The sequence below is a fragment of the Polypterus senegalus genome, chromosome 14 (assembly GCF_016835505.1).
Source record: "Polypterus senegalus isolate Bchr_013 chromosome 14, ASM1683550v1, whole genome shotgun sequence".
NCBI classification, from domain to species: Eukaryota; Metazoa; Chordata; class Cladistia; order Polypteriformes; family Polypteridae; genus Polypterus; species Polypterus senegalus.
The window spans coordinates 126,828,725-126,842,671 of record NC_053167.1 but is presented as its reverse complement, the minus strand read 5'-3'; the positions used below and the strand labels follow the sequence as shown (position 1 = coordinate 126,842,671).

At 39.1% G+C, this 13,947-nt stretch overlaps 1 protein-coding gene across 3 annotated transcripts in view; it reads left to right on the top strand.

Moving 5' to 3' along the window:
• il23r (interleukin 23 receptor) overlaps positions 1-13,409 on the top strand; it is a 155,115-nt gene extending 141,706 nt beyond the window's left edge. For all 3 annotated transcript variants that reach the window (XM_039735809.1, XM_039735810.1, XM_039735808.1), the window contains exons 14-16: positions 128-227; positions 8,887-8,965; positions 12,563-13,409. In XM_039735809.1, the coding sequence (XP_039591743.1) occupies positions 128-227; positions 8,887-8,965; positions 12,563-13,132 (749 nt within the window). In that variant the 3' untranslated portion in view covers positions 13,133-13,409. The remainder of the gene's footprint in view (positions 1-127; positions 228-8,886; positions 8,966-12,562) is intronic.
• Positions 13,410-13,947: the final 538 nt, after the last annotated feature.

The window sequence follows — 13,947 nt, the reverse complement described above, 5'->3', positions numbered from 1 at the left end:
TAAGGAAGCTGAATACTATGTGAATGTTGGCAAACTGTGCCCTTGCAGCTTAAAGTAGCAGTGCATCTTGCATGCATATTCAGCTCTTTAATTTATTTTTATGTTTGTTTTTTTTTTTTTTGTATAGATGACTACGACATCTTTTTTCCTACTGTGATCTGTTTGACTGTGTTCTCTTCCCTGGGGATATTGCTAATTTTCGTCTTCCAAAAAAGCATCAGAAAAAGGTAACAAAGTGTTTTTTATTTTAAATATTAAACAAAACTTCACACATAAGATCTTGCATTCCTGCCAGCTACAGAAAAGCAACATTATAAATTCAGTTCTGGTATCTTGTCAGTGTACAGGTGAAGGTGGAACATTAGAGCAGACACAGTTCTTGTGTTAATATTAACTTAAGGGTGTTGTCCATCTGTTCATCCATTTTACATACCTGTTTTCTTCTGATTAGAACTGGCCGGCAGGGTCTTGTCCCTGTATTGAGCAGCCTTGAATAGGATCACCATCCTTCAAAAGGAATATTCGTGTGTTTAATGACGCAGAGTCCGTTTAAAGTTGAAAGATTGAGTAGACAACACAAAACACCTTCGAACAGTCAAATTCTACATAGAAGGCACCCCAGCCACAAGTCAAACTGGGGACAGAGGCCTGCAAGGAAGCATTGAAAACCAAAGCACCACCGTATTATTCATTTTTTCATTTTTTGAACTCTGTATATAGAGTCATGGGGAGCCAAACCCTGTTTTGGAAACATCAGGTACAGAGCAGGGACCACCTCTGAACTGGAGCATCAGTTCATGACTGAGCTCACTTACACAAACACTCACACAAGGCAATTCAATGTTTTATGTATACATAAGGTACATTAGGTACATACAGTAAGCATTTGGGCAGTGACACAGGTTTCATAATTTTGGCTCTACATGCTACCACAATTGATTTGAAATGAAGAAATAATTACATGCTTGGATTATAGGTTTTCAGCATTAATTCAAAGGGTTTAACAGAAATATTGTATCGCATTAGGAATGATAGCCATTTTTATACATGGTCTCCCACCCACCCCTATTTTCAGGGACTCAAAAGTATTTGGATATTTGACTTGACAAAAGCTGTTTCATAGCCAGGTGTAAGCAGGTCCCTCATTATTTCTTTAATTATTAAGCAGGTAGAAAGTCTGGAGTTGATTCCAAGTGTGGAATTTGCATTTAGAAGTTGTTATTGTGAACTCTCAATATGAGGTCCAAAGAGCTGTCCTTGTAAGTAAAAATGGGCCATCTTTAGGCAGAGAAAACAAAGAAAACCCATCCAAGACATAGCAGAAGCACCAGGGGCCTCATGTATAAACGGTGCATACACACAAAAATGTTGCGTATGCCCGTTTCCACGTTCACATCATGATTTATAAAAACTAAACTTGGTGTAAAGCCACACACATTTTCAAGCCAGCTAAATCTTTGGCATACGCAAGTTCTCTGCTTGGTTTTGCAAACTGGCGGCACCCAGCATGAAAGCAATGCTTTTGTTCCAGTGCGGTTTCTCTTTCTTTTTTAGATCCACATCGCTGATGTGGCTTTATCAAATACACTGAAATTAACCCCATATAGTTTATTAGTTTAAGGTATCTGATTGTAATTAACCTGTAACAATATAATGGTCCACGGAATGGCCAAACTATTCCAAATACCATAGCTGCTTTAGCGATGTTCCTCTCAATGCACCACTTAGAGTATTTATATCACTGTATCTGAGTGTGGAATCACAGCTTTACAGCTGCTGATCAGAAAGAATTATCCATATACAGCATCAAGCACACACTGCCTCAGCCATGCGCACAGTCTATTGAACTTCTTCCATACAGTAAATGCTTCAGAACCTTTCCTGTAGGGATTTCGCGGTTCAGAAACAGTTTCATCCCAAGAGCTTTAAACGCACTCAATCAGTCCATCAACTTCTCCTTGTAGAACTGTTTGTACTTACTGTATAAGTACAATCACCTCACTGTAAACTTGCACTACAGTTATAATATTGCACAACCTGAGCCACTTTATAAAGCACATATTTACATTTGATGACAATGTAATTTTTAAGATGAAATGCAGCAAAATATGTTTATTAAATTATACAGGTAAAATGTTAACATCATTTAAATAATCTATATTGTTAATAATTAAACATGTGAGGACACATATCGCAATGCTAGCTAGTTCAGGGATTGTTCCTGCCTTGCGTTGTATTCTTGCTGAAACTGGTGTGACACTGGATGGAGAGATGGATAGAATAATTAAACATGTACTACAAAGATATTTCAATGTTCCTTAAAAGTTTTGAAGAATCGGTGTTCTAAGCTTACAAATGGCTTAACGTCTATTACACAGCTGATTGTGTGACAATTAGGTACTTGGAGAAAGAAAAGGAAGGACATGAATTGGAGGTTAGTATGTTTGAAAGAGACAGTACTGCTACAATAAATAATTTCATCGAAGTTCGTACACGGCGCAGCAAGCATCTTGCTCGTCACTATCACTGCGCCACTGTGTTCCCATGTTTAATAACACACTTTAACTCCTATCATCATGAAAATTACATCAAGTATACATCTCAGTGTTTAAATTATTCAGAGAGCTGTAATATCATGAATGTAATGGATTCTGTGTCCTGTCAGAGGAAAAGAAAACCCTTTAAGAAGCACGTAGTGATTCACACACATAGAACACATACAAAACAAAGCTACTTTAGTTACGATGATATTTGAGAAACTAGTAAAAATAAACGATTTTAAGATGAAGTATATGATGTTCTTCTTTAATGACAAAAATAAACTACGTGATTACAGTGGAAATTTCAAGATTATAGTTGACATTTTGAGTTTTTTTTCCCACTGTGTGCCTATTTTTTTTTTCTTTTCTCTGTACAATACACTTCCATATGACTCTCAGACGAAAAATACATGACTTTTCTACACAGTCAGCTTCCTTTGCGATGCAGTTTTTCCAGTCACATGACACTCTTAGACATGACCAATTACTACTCCCCTTGCCTTCACCGTTTACAACGAAAATATAAAAGTGCAGAAACTTTTTGAACGTCCCTCATGTGTATATGGAAGCAAAGGTCTGTGATACGATTTGCACATTTGTAGCTAGAGACCCACAAAGGGAGAAAATGAGTCACATATCTTAAAATAGTTTTTTATTCTTAAGCTTTTGACAACCTGCCAGGTGTCATCATCAGAGGAAAATGATTAGAAATATAGAAATGAAAAAAGGCAATATACAGCAAGTGAAGGGGTAGAGGTTGAGGTTGTAAGGGGAGGGGTGGATTAATAGCCGTGAGCTTCTTGGATAGCCAAAGTTCCCCATCGTTTAATACAATTGCCTTTGATTCCTGTCTCAACTCTTTATAGAATAAGTGACTTAGAAGATGGATGGACAGGTGGATAGATGGATGGATGGATGGACATACATTATTACCCAACCATTTTCTATATTCAATGTACTTTGGAGAAGGTAGAGGCTATCTGAAATGTGGCTTTTTTATAGCCTTGACAATACCTTACCTAGGTAAGAGAATGACAAAACACTTGAACATTAGGGAAATTACAGTACTTAGCTTGAATTTCATTGGTTGCTCAAATTAAATTAAGTAACTACTTTCAAGACTCAGGAAAGCAAAACATCATCAGAACCAGAGTCTCAGCTGCAAGTGCGAAAACACATCTATGGACAAACGTATCTACAGCTGTAGCCAGGTGACTTGCTTCTGAGGAAGAGGTTGGATGGCAATGCTGACTGGTTGTGAGATGATAAAATGACAGACAGTAGCCAGGGTTTGGTAGCTCATCTTTTTATCATCTTATTCAAATGCTGTTTGAAATATTATGTCCCATGAGTGATGTAGCCTTTGCATGTTCCTTGTTTCTGGCTGTAACTGCAACATTCTGGTTCATTCTGGCAGAATTTCAGTTACTGTACGTATTTGCGTATAAGTCGGGTCTTCAAACCCAAAAACCCAAAAAATCGATCATAAAATCAGACCCCGACTTATACGCCCATTCAAAAATGAGACACTTAATTTTTTTGTTTTTACATCTTCTTACTTCCTCCAAACTCGCATCAGTTTCTCAGATACGTCGAATTTTGCTACTTCAACGATGTTTAGTTTAAATCCAGCTTCATATTTTCTTCTGATTGAATGCTTTATTGTAGATAAGGGATGCTCTTACGATAAAGGTGCATTAGTGTGTGAGATACAAAAACATAGAAAACAGTGTAAGCGTTACTTTGGAATAGTTTGGGTATTACTGTGTGGTCACGTAAGCACAATACATAGGTAAAAAGGCCGTGTGCTCTGTGATTACTCACTCAGGTGGGCATTAGCATATCATAATCTCTTGGACCAATAGCGTGACTTTTCCACATTCAACTTATACAACTGACATTATACAATACTGGAAATTATACGGTAAAATCAAGCCCAGACTTGTATATCCATCCATCCATCGATTTTCTAACCCGCTGAATCCGAATACAGGGTCACAGGGGTCTGCCAGAGCCAATCCCAGCCAACACAGGGCACAAGGCAGGAACCAATCCTGGACAGGGTGCCAATCCACCGCAGGACACACACAAACACACCAGGGCCAATTTAGAATCGCCAATCCACCTAACCTGCATGTCTTTGGATTGTGGGAGGAAACTGGAGTGCCCGGAGGAAACCCACGCAGACACGGGGAGAACATGCAAACTCCACGCAGGGAGGACCCGGGAAGCGAACCCGGGTCTCCTAACTGCGAGGCAGCAGCGCTACCACTGCGCCACCGTGCCGCCCTAGACTTGTATATACGGTATAAAAAAAATGTATGTCCTTGACTGTCAACTTTATTCATTTGAATATTTGTACTTGAAACGGGCCCTGTTTGTCACTTCAGAAATGGTGTTTGAAATGTTCTCATGTTATACTATACTTTTATATGTTGTGGACACTGGGGGCGAGGGTGCTCGTCTCACAAACCCGACATAGACAGACATGGACACAAGTCTCTGCACAACCCCCAGGCTTTTACACAGGTGTGGGAATCACTTCCCAATAGTTTCCCCCCTGTAATACATAATGCAGTGAATAAGCACAGTAAGAAAGCACAAAGCACTTTGTCTTCACCTTCATTTCTCTGTCTGTTCGCTTCCTCTGTCCACCTCCATTCCTCCTCCAGCAAGCTTTGTCCTTGACTTCCAGACTCTGGCTAATCCATCTGAGGCAGGCATCTCCTTTTATCTTCCACCCGAGAGTACTTCCAGTCTTCTGTACACATGGTCCAAACCCCATGAATTAGGGCTCACCAGTCCCTGCAGCACCACTTGGTGGCACCCACAGAACTCACCAGGTCTCAGTTGAAGAACTCCATGTTCCTGTGGGAATCCAAGGGACCACTGCAACCCAGGGGGACTGCTGGGGGAGATAATACCCTGTGCACACTGTTTACCCTGGTCCTTTCATCTCAGCCGGGTAAGGCTGCCAGCCATCCCATACAATGTCTAAAAATATTCAAGCTACATCTATTTGTAAATATGCAAATACAGAATAAACAGACCTTATACTTTGGATTCGGAGGGTATTCAGATCTTCTCACTTTTTACACATTTTTCTGTTTTGCAACCTTTCCTGTGTTAAAATTGTTGAAATTCATTTTCCTTTACATTAAGAAACCCACAATACCCCAGAATGCCAAAGTCAGAACAAGGTTTTAGAAGCTTTTGAAAATGCATTAAAAATAAAAAAAAAACCTAAACACCACATCGACACAAGTATTCAGACCTTTTTGTTGTCAAACTTGAAATTTGGCTCAGGTGCATCCCATTCTATTGGTCATCACTGAGATGTTTCTATGCTTGGTTTACAGTCCACCTGCGGTCGAGCCAAATGATTAGACCTGATTAGGAAAGGCACATTCCTGTCTGCGGAAGGTTCAACAGTTGAGCAAAACCCAAGCAATGAGGTTGAAGGGATTGTTCAGAGACTGGATTGTGTCAAGGTGAATATCTGGGGAAGGCTACGAAAAAAACCTTCCGCTTTTAAGGTTTCCAAGAGCACAGTGTCCTTCATGATATCCTTCCTTAAATGGAAGAAGTTTGGAGCAACCGTGACTCTTCCTAGAGCTGGCTGCCAGGCCAGACAGGAGCAATCATGGAAGAAGTGCCATAGTAAAGAGAGGTGACCAAGACCCTGATGGTCAATCTGGCTGAGCTCCAGAGAACCTGTGCATAGATGGAAGAAACTTCCAGAAGAATAGTCAACAATGCAACATCCCATCTATCTAAGCTTTATGATGAGTGGCCAGACAAATGTCTCTCCTCAGAAAAAGAAACATGGAAATCTTCTTGGAGTTTCAGAATCTAAGAACCAAGACTCTCTGGTCTGATTAAACCAAGATTTACATTATGTCTGGAGGAAGCCATCCTGTGTAATACCATTCTAGTGATGAAATATGTTGATGGCATCATTGTACTGTTCAGATGGTTTTCAGTCATATGGAATAAAGCAAAGTACAGAGATATCCTGAATAAAAACCTGCCACAGGCCTCTCTGGACTTCAGATTGGACCAAAGGTTTACCTTCCAACAGGACAACGACCCTAAGCACAAAGCAGAGACAACACAAGAGTTTCTTATGGACAACTCTGGGAAAGTTCTTGTATGCCTAGCCAGAGTATGGAATTGAACCCAATCAAACTTTTGTGGAGAGACTTGAAAATAGCTGTCAACTGACAGTCTCCATCCAACCTGCCAGAGCTTGAGAAGATCTATGGAGAATAATGGCAAAAAAATTCTCAAATCCTGGTATGAGAAGATAGTCACGTCAAACCCAAGAAGACCACAGGCTGGAATCCCTGCCAAAGGGGCTTCAACGAAATACTGAGGGAAGGGTCTGAATGCTTGTGTTGATGTGATATTTCAGTTTTTTATTTTTAATATAGTTCCAAAAATGTATAGATTCCTGTTTTCGCTTTTTAATTCTGGGGTATTGAGTGTGGCTTGTTGAGGGAACAATGAACTTAAATGATTTTAGCACAAGGCCGCAACATAACCAAATGTGACAAAGAGTGAAAGGCTCTGAATACTGTCTGAATCCACTTTATGTCTGTGAAGACATTTAAATACACTTTGCATTATATTATATTATATTATATTATATTATATTATATTATATTATATTATATTATAACTCCAATATGTAACGAACAAATCATAAACCACAATACAAACACCCCAATAACTCACTGTGGGCTCCAATGAATCCCTATGATGCATAAATGAATTAAAAACTATCAGCACAATATGGTGACCATAAATGGCAAGAAAACACCTCAGAACATGTTTTGTTATTGGATGGCTTTTTCTATTAACACAATTCTGCCATCCAGAATGTAACATTGCTTTCACATTTTAGACCAACCCCCTATAACACCTTCAGCTTACACCTTATAGGTAATGTGGCTGAGGTGTTGAATACTAAACCACAAGGCTATCGCTGTGGTTCCCATCTATGGGTCCCACTGTGACATTGGGTGAGTCACATTTACAAGCGCTCACCCTGTAGAACAAAATGAAACAATTTTACTATATTGTACCTTATTACCTAATTGTGTTCACAGTGCATTATACAATTTGTTGAACCCAAAGAACCTGAATTGCTGCATACTCCCATTCTAATTGCCCGTGAAATGCAGATTGGCCAAATGCCAAGAGCAACAAAGAAAGGCTAAAATATTAAAGCATAATGAGCAGGTTCTTTAACTGGGAAAGGCTTTAACTTCCAAAAAAAAAAAAAAATTAAAACCATCTTCAGCATCAGTGACTGAGACTAAGGGAAGCCATGTCAACATTCAAAGATTAGCCTAGCTCTAACCTGTGACCTTTAAAGTCATCCTGTAGCAGCTCTGTCCGTTATGATGGATCAGCACACAAAATCATAAAATGATGTGAGGTCTCTAAAAGACTCACAAAACCAGTCCAGGGCCTTCCCTAGCCTCCCCAGAGGAGACCTCATCCTAGGCAGTCTGATCACCCAACTCCAAAGGCAGGCCTGTTCAAGCACCAAAAACAGGATAGAGATTCAAACTACTTTAAATAAATGTTCAAAATACCTCCCTAGGGAAAGGAATACCATAAGAAACTTTTGGAAACAAGTCTAGAAATAAGCTTAAAAAAAAGAAAAAAAATTTAAAATAAATATAAAAGGAACAAAAAAATGACAAAAAATATGTCATAAGGCAAAAGGCAATCCAAGGCAAAATCCAAGAAACTGGAAAAATCAGAAAAAAACACACTCCAAACATTAATGAATGACTGAAGGACCCGCTCAACAGCCTGCAGTATATTGGCTGAGGGCGGTTCTTTGGTGATGACATCAGGGTGGTCCCTCCTCTTGGAGGTTCCCGCCCACAAAACACAACCTAGAACCACAATCCACAGACACTATATAACAAATTAACAAAATTAACAAAAATAAATGATTATAATGAACATATAAAAAATAATAATGTAAAATAAACAAAAAAGGCACAAAAAGGGAAAATAAAAATAAGCTAGGGAATAAACCCTGGTTGTAACATAACACTGTTGAAGTAGAGGGTCTTGTGCCAGCCATGACATTACAGGCAGAGTGGGTGTTTTCACATTACCCAAGCTTACAATACGTCTTCGTAGAAACTGGTTTGAACGCAAAGCTTTAATGATTTTAATATTTCACCTAAAACAAAGATTGAATTGTTTAGTCCAGTAAATTCATATTTTATGACTTGCCACAAATATATTTCTGTGTGCATACTGTAAATTCTGTCTCATGTACTGCATTAAGGAAGTTGTTTATTGTCCTCTGTTTTTTTAGAATGAAATTATGGGCACCTCACTGTTTTATGGAAGAATTTCCAAAAGTTGAAAACAGTTCCGTGAAGAAGCTTTTGCAGGTATTTGAAAGTATTTATATTTTTATTTATTTATACTGTCTCCACCCATTTATCAATGATCTTACTCCTAGGTTATACAATACCATTCAAGTGTTCCCCTTCGATTCCCCAGAGGTCTTACACAGCCCCAATGCCTGTGTCATTCTAACACATACTTATTCAGAAATAACTCACATCTAGAGCTCACTGAAGCTTGTTGGAGGCCAAGTCATCTTTGTGCAAATATTTTACATCTGTTTTTCTTTTCTTCTCACATGTACAAGCTAACACAAAGCCAGATTTAGTACAGGGGCCCAGCATTTAGAACTGCTAGGCAAGCATTTTAAGACAAGACAAGTTAAGGACAACTGCGAAATGGGCAACATGCACTATTTCTGTGTGTCAAACTCAGCATGAAATTGTATCCTCTCTTTGCATTGTTTGGAATTGTATTATTTGCCTAAGTGGGGGCCGCACATGGAGAAAAAGTATAAAGCCTTGGAACATTGCCCGGCACACCTTTGAAGCTGACGGACGGATGGGAGATAACGTCATCCGATCTGGAAAATCCTTCCAATGCAGCCACAAAAATGGCAGACTATATACATCGGGCCCCCACTTGGGTGACGGTCTTGTCATGGCTTCCTCATCTGTTATGCCACGTAAACCGTCATTAAAGAAAGCAAAGTTATTTCTCCTATGTGATTTCTTACTGCCGTGTCACTAAGGATGGGGTATCGCCTTTTTATATTATATCTATATAGTTTCGGGTTATGTAACGCGCCGCAATTACAAAAGAACTCATTCCAACAATGGAGCTAGCGCCCCCTACTGGATACAGCATGTTACTAGGATGTACATTAAGCATTATGGAGCGTTGTAGGAAAAAATTAAATAATCTGATGAAGGATCACACAAGTTAGAATGTCTGTCTTTCTAGTCTGTGACATTGCTGAAGATCATAAACACCAAATCAGGTTTTGTATCCAGTAGGCAGAGACATAAAGACAGAACAGGCCAGGCAGGAAATTGCTTATCCCTGAAGGTTATCCATTTACATAGTGTAGAAGACCAGCCCGACCCAGACAGACACACAGACTCACAAGTCCAAAAGCACACACATTTATTCTTCTTTTCCACGTCTTTACAGCACACACAGTGTACAAACCCCAATAAACTCAGTCCTTCTTTCGTTCTTTCTTTCTTTCTCTTTCCTTTTCTTCTGCTGCCTCCGCTCCTCTCTCACAAGCTCTGTCCACTGCCACCCGACTCCGGCTTTTTGAATGGAGTGAGGCAGCCCTTTTTATAATGCACTCGGATGTGCTTCAGGTGACTCTTGATTAGCATCCGGCAGCACTTCCTTACTTACAACTATTTTCAAACAAGACCACGGTCATCTAACCTCATTCATGTGAATGCCTTTGTCAGACACACTTCCTGCGCTCTCAGCTCTTAGTCATGTGAATGCTTTCGCAGACAGACTTCTAGCTCTCTCAGCTCTTATAAATTTTATCAGAACAATAATTTTATACATTCTAGATGACACATCCATGACAAAGCGAAAAAGAAAGAGCATGGACAAACATTCGAAAAATTCATTTTATTTATTAGAGAGAAAGAAACGATATTCACTCACATGTTGCGTTGTCACGATGTAAGTCCAAACACGGAATCAAAATTCAATGCGATCTTGAAGAAAAGTTAATTCCAAATATTGTTTTTACTAAAGTTTTAAAGTAAAAGTAATGCATATGTAACAATGTCCCATGAAAATAATAATCTCTTTAAATTGTATATCTGGTAAACCAAACCCGGGGGAGGGTGAGCGAAGCAAGCAGGGGACATAGCCCCCTAGTTTGGAAGAAAAAAAAAAATCAGACTAACTTGGTTTCTTTAAACAATTCGTCTATTTCTGATTTCCAATTGGGGCAGCTATCCATATCAGTGCCAGAGCCCACAGGCTCTATATCATGCAATTAATTGTTACTATCCTATAGAGATCCTTCTTACAAAATCCACATTATCCAAATCCCATAACTTCCCTATTATAATTGATAACTGTACTCTATCCCCCTCCTCTCAGGCCAAAAGTCTTGGTGTCATCTTGGATAATAACCTCTCCTTTCTTTCACACATCAATACTATTACACGATCTGCTTACTTCCACCTACGTAATATCAACCGTCTCCGCCCCTCTCTCACCCCTCACTCTGCTGCAGTTCTTGTTCATAGCCTTGTCACCTCTCGCCTTGACTATTGTAACTCTCTTCTTTTTGGTCTCCCTCAAAAAACTCTTCACAAACTTCAATTAGTCCAGAACTCAGTCGCCCGTATTATCACGAGATCTCCTTCTACTCACCACATCACTCCTGTTCTGCATCAACTTCACTGGCTCCCTGTCAAGTTCCGCATCGAGTTTAAAATCCTTCTGCTAACCTTTAAAGCTATTCATGATTTAGCCCCCCCATACCTGTCTAACCTTCTCCACATCGTCACCCCTTCCCGTACTCTTAGATCATCCTCCTCAATTAAATTGACTGTTCCTTCCGCTCGTCTTTCCACAATGGGGAACAGAGCTTTCAGTCGTTCTGCCCCCCGACTTTGGAATGCACTGCCTCCTGAGATTAGAAACATTAATTCATTCTCTCTGTTTAAGTCTTCAGTTAAAACTCATCTTTTTAAACTTGCCTTCTCTATGTAAACACTGTACTCTATTGTGTGTTGGGTGTTGTGTAAAGTGTACGGTGTCCTTGAGTGTTTGAAAGGGCCTATAAATAAAATGTATTATTATTATTATTATTATTATTATTATCTCAATCACCATCATTATCATCAAAATATCCTTTTTGCAATAAATCTAGTTGTTTGAAAACATTAGCAGCTTTATGCCTTTTTGCAACTACATTAACTACGGCCAGTCTGTTAATAGCAATATTTTCTGCAAGCTGTTGTCACCAAAACAAAACAAAAAACTTTTAAGGATGTCCACTAGATGGCAGCACTGGAGTAGCTAACTGAGACAACAGCAGCAAAGCTCAGCAGCAAGCTGGATACATATATGGTGGCTGCAAACTGAGGTATGAGTTTTCTCGTATGTTGCATTCTGACAGGCTCAAACAGATACAACTTAACTCATACCTCATGTTTAAAGTGTTAAGAGAATTTTTTGTGATTGTTGCTTTTCATTTAAATGTACTGATTTTTTAAAATTATTTCTGCTCTGTCTCTGAATTTGGCTTATGGATAGTGTTTTTTGGGGCCTGTTTGCTTTGGGTTGACATTCAGGCACATCTTTTTTGCTCTTTTGTTACTTATTCTGTTTCTTTTTATGGAATCAATATTTGATTTAAAAGTGTTCTTTGCTTCAATTTGTCTTGTAAAACCAAATTTTTCCAGTTTATTTTACTTAAGAGTCGTCTAAGGATAGTTTCTCGATTTTGGGGCGTGCTTAGAATGAAGCCTGCCGCTAGTAGTTGGGGGCTGGCTGGTTTTGGACAGGCATGTGCTTTTGTAGGATCTTTTGGAGGCCTCAACCTCTTTACGTTGTGGTTATGCACTAAATTCAGCAGGATAATCGTTCTTAAAATAGCTAATTAACCATTTTTTCATTGCTTGCAGAACAAAGAGCGGACTTTCTCTAACTGTTCATGGAATTCCATCTACACTGACCCATCTGTAACTGATGTGGAGGAAGTGACAGACTCAACCAATGTGGAAACACTCCTGAATTCCGTTATTTCACGATGCACAGATAATATGGAGACCTGCATTACCTTTACTGTCGAAGATGGGTATAAACCTCAGATTACAAACACAGACGTTTTGGTGGATGGCCCTAGAATACCTGCACTTGCAGCTTCTAATGATGTAAATGAACAATTTTCGGAAGTAAAAGCCAAACTCCAGGAGGAATGTGCATTACTTTCAAGTTTACTGTTCAGCGGTTCTTTAGAAGATGCACTCCAAAGAGAAGATGTTTGCCTTTTCTTAAAAGAAGAAATGGGAGGAAAAAATATGACACTAGACGGCTTATGCAGTGACTCAATTCTAGGTGCGTGTAAGTCAGAACCTGAATGCTTGTTTCAGGGTCCGACAGTCCTCCCTGATGAGTTAACTGCTTGTCTACAGCATCACAAAAAGGAGACTCAAATAGAAAGCTCTTATTTTCCTCAGTTTGTTAACCCATGATCTGATGATCACATTTCCTTACATGCTGCTTCCCCTAATGAAGTCCTTATTTTGCCACACAGGATCATTGAAATGTGAAAATGTAGGCACATGTGGGACCACAACACTTTTGAGAAGAAAATCTTTTATCCTTAGAGCATTACTGTTAATTTCATACTTTATATTTGAAACGTAAATGTAACAGTTCCAAACTATACTAATACATTACTGTATATTATAATAGTAGAGTGTTGTACTGTGTTAGCCATTATAGACGCAGCAAGAAGTCAAGCAAATGACACCTTTTATTGGCTACCTAAAAAGATTACAATATGCAAGCTTTCGAGGCAACTCAGGCCCCTTCTACAGGCAGTTAAATATAATGCCATGAATTGTGTTACAAAAAGTTACATTTTGATCTTCAACTTGATAAGTTGAATAAAGGGTTATGCATTTTTTGTGAATATGTCTTATATAACAAACATTTTCTTTTCTAATACAGCTGTATCATGCACACTTCCAGAGGTGTGTCAAACAAAGCTCTTAGATTATACACTTGCCCCTGCAAAATTATAGAAGGCCATCCTTCATGGTTTATGCAATCACAGTAACCTTCATTTGGAGGAAGAACAGGTTTATGAGTTCTGTTGAGCACACCATGCATCTGTTTCACAAATTGTGTGCCAACGAATTAGCATGAACTCATTTGGCAGCCATACCACCGACACTTCAGAACAAGTCACCCACTTGAAGCTAAGCATGTTTGGGCCCAGCCAGTACTTGGATGAGAGAACATCTAGGAAAACCGCTGCTGGAAGAGGTGCTGGTGAAGCCAG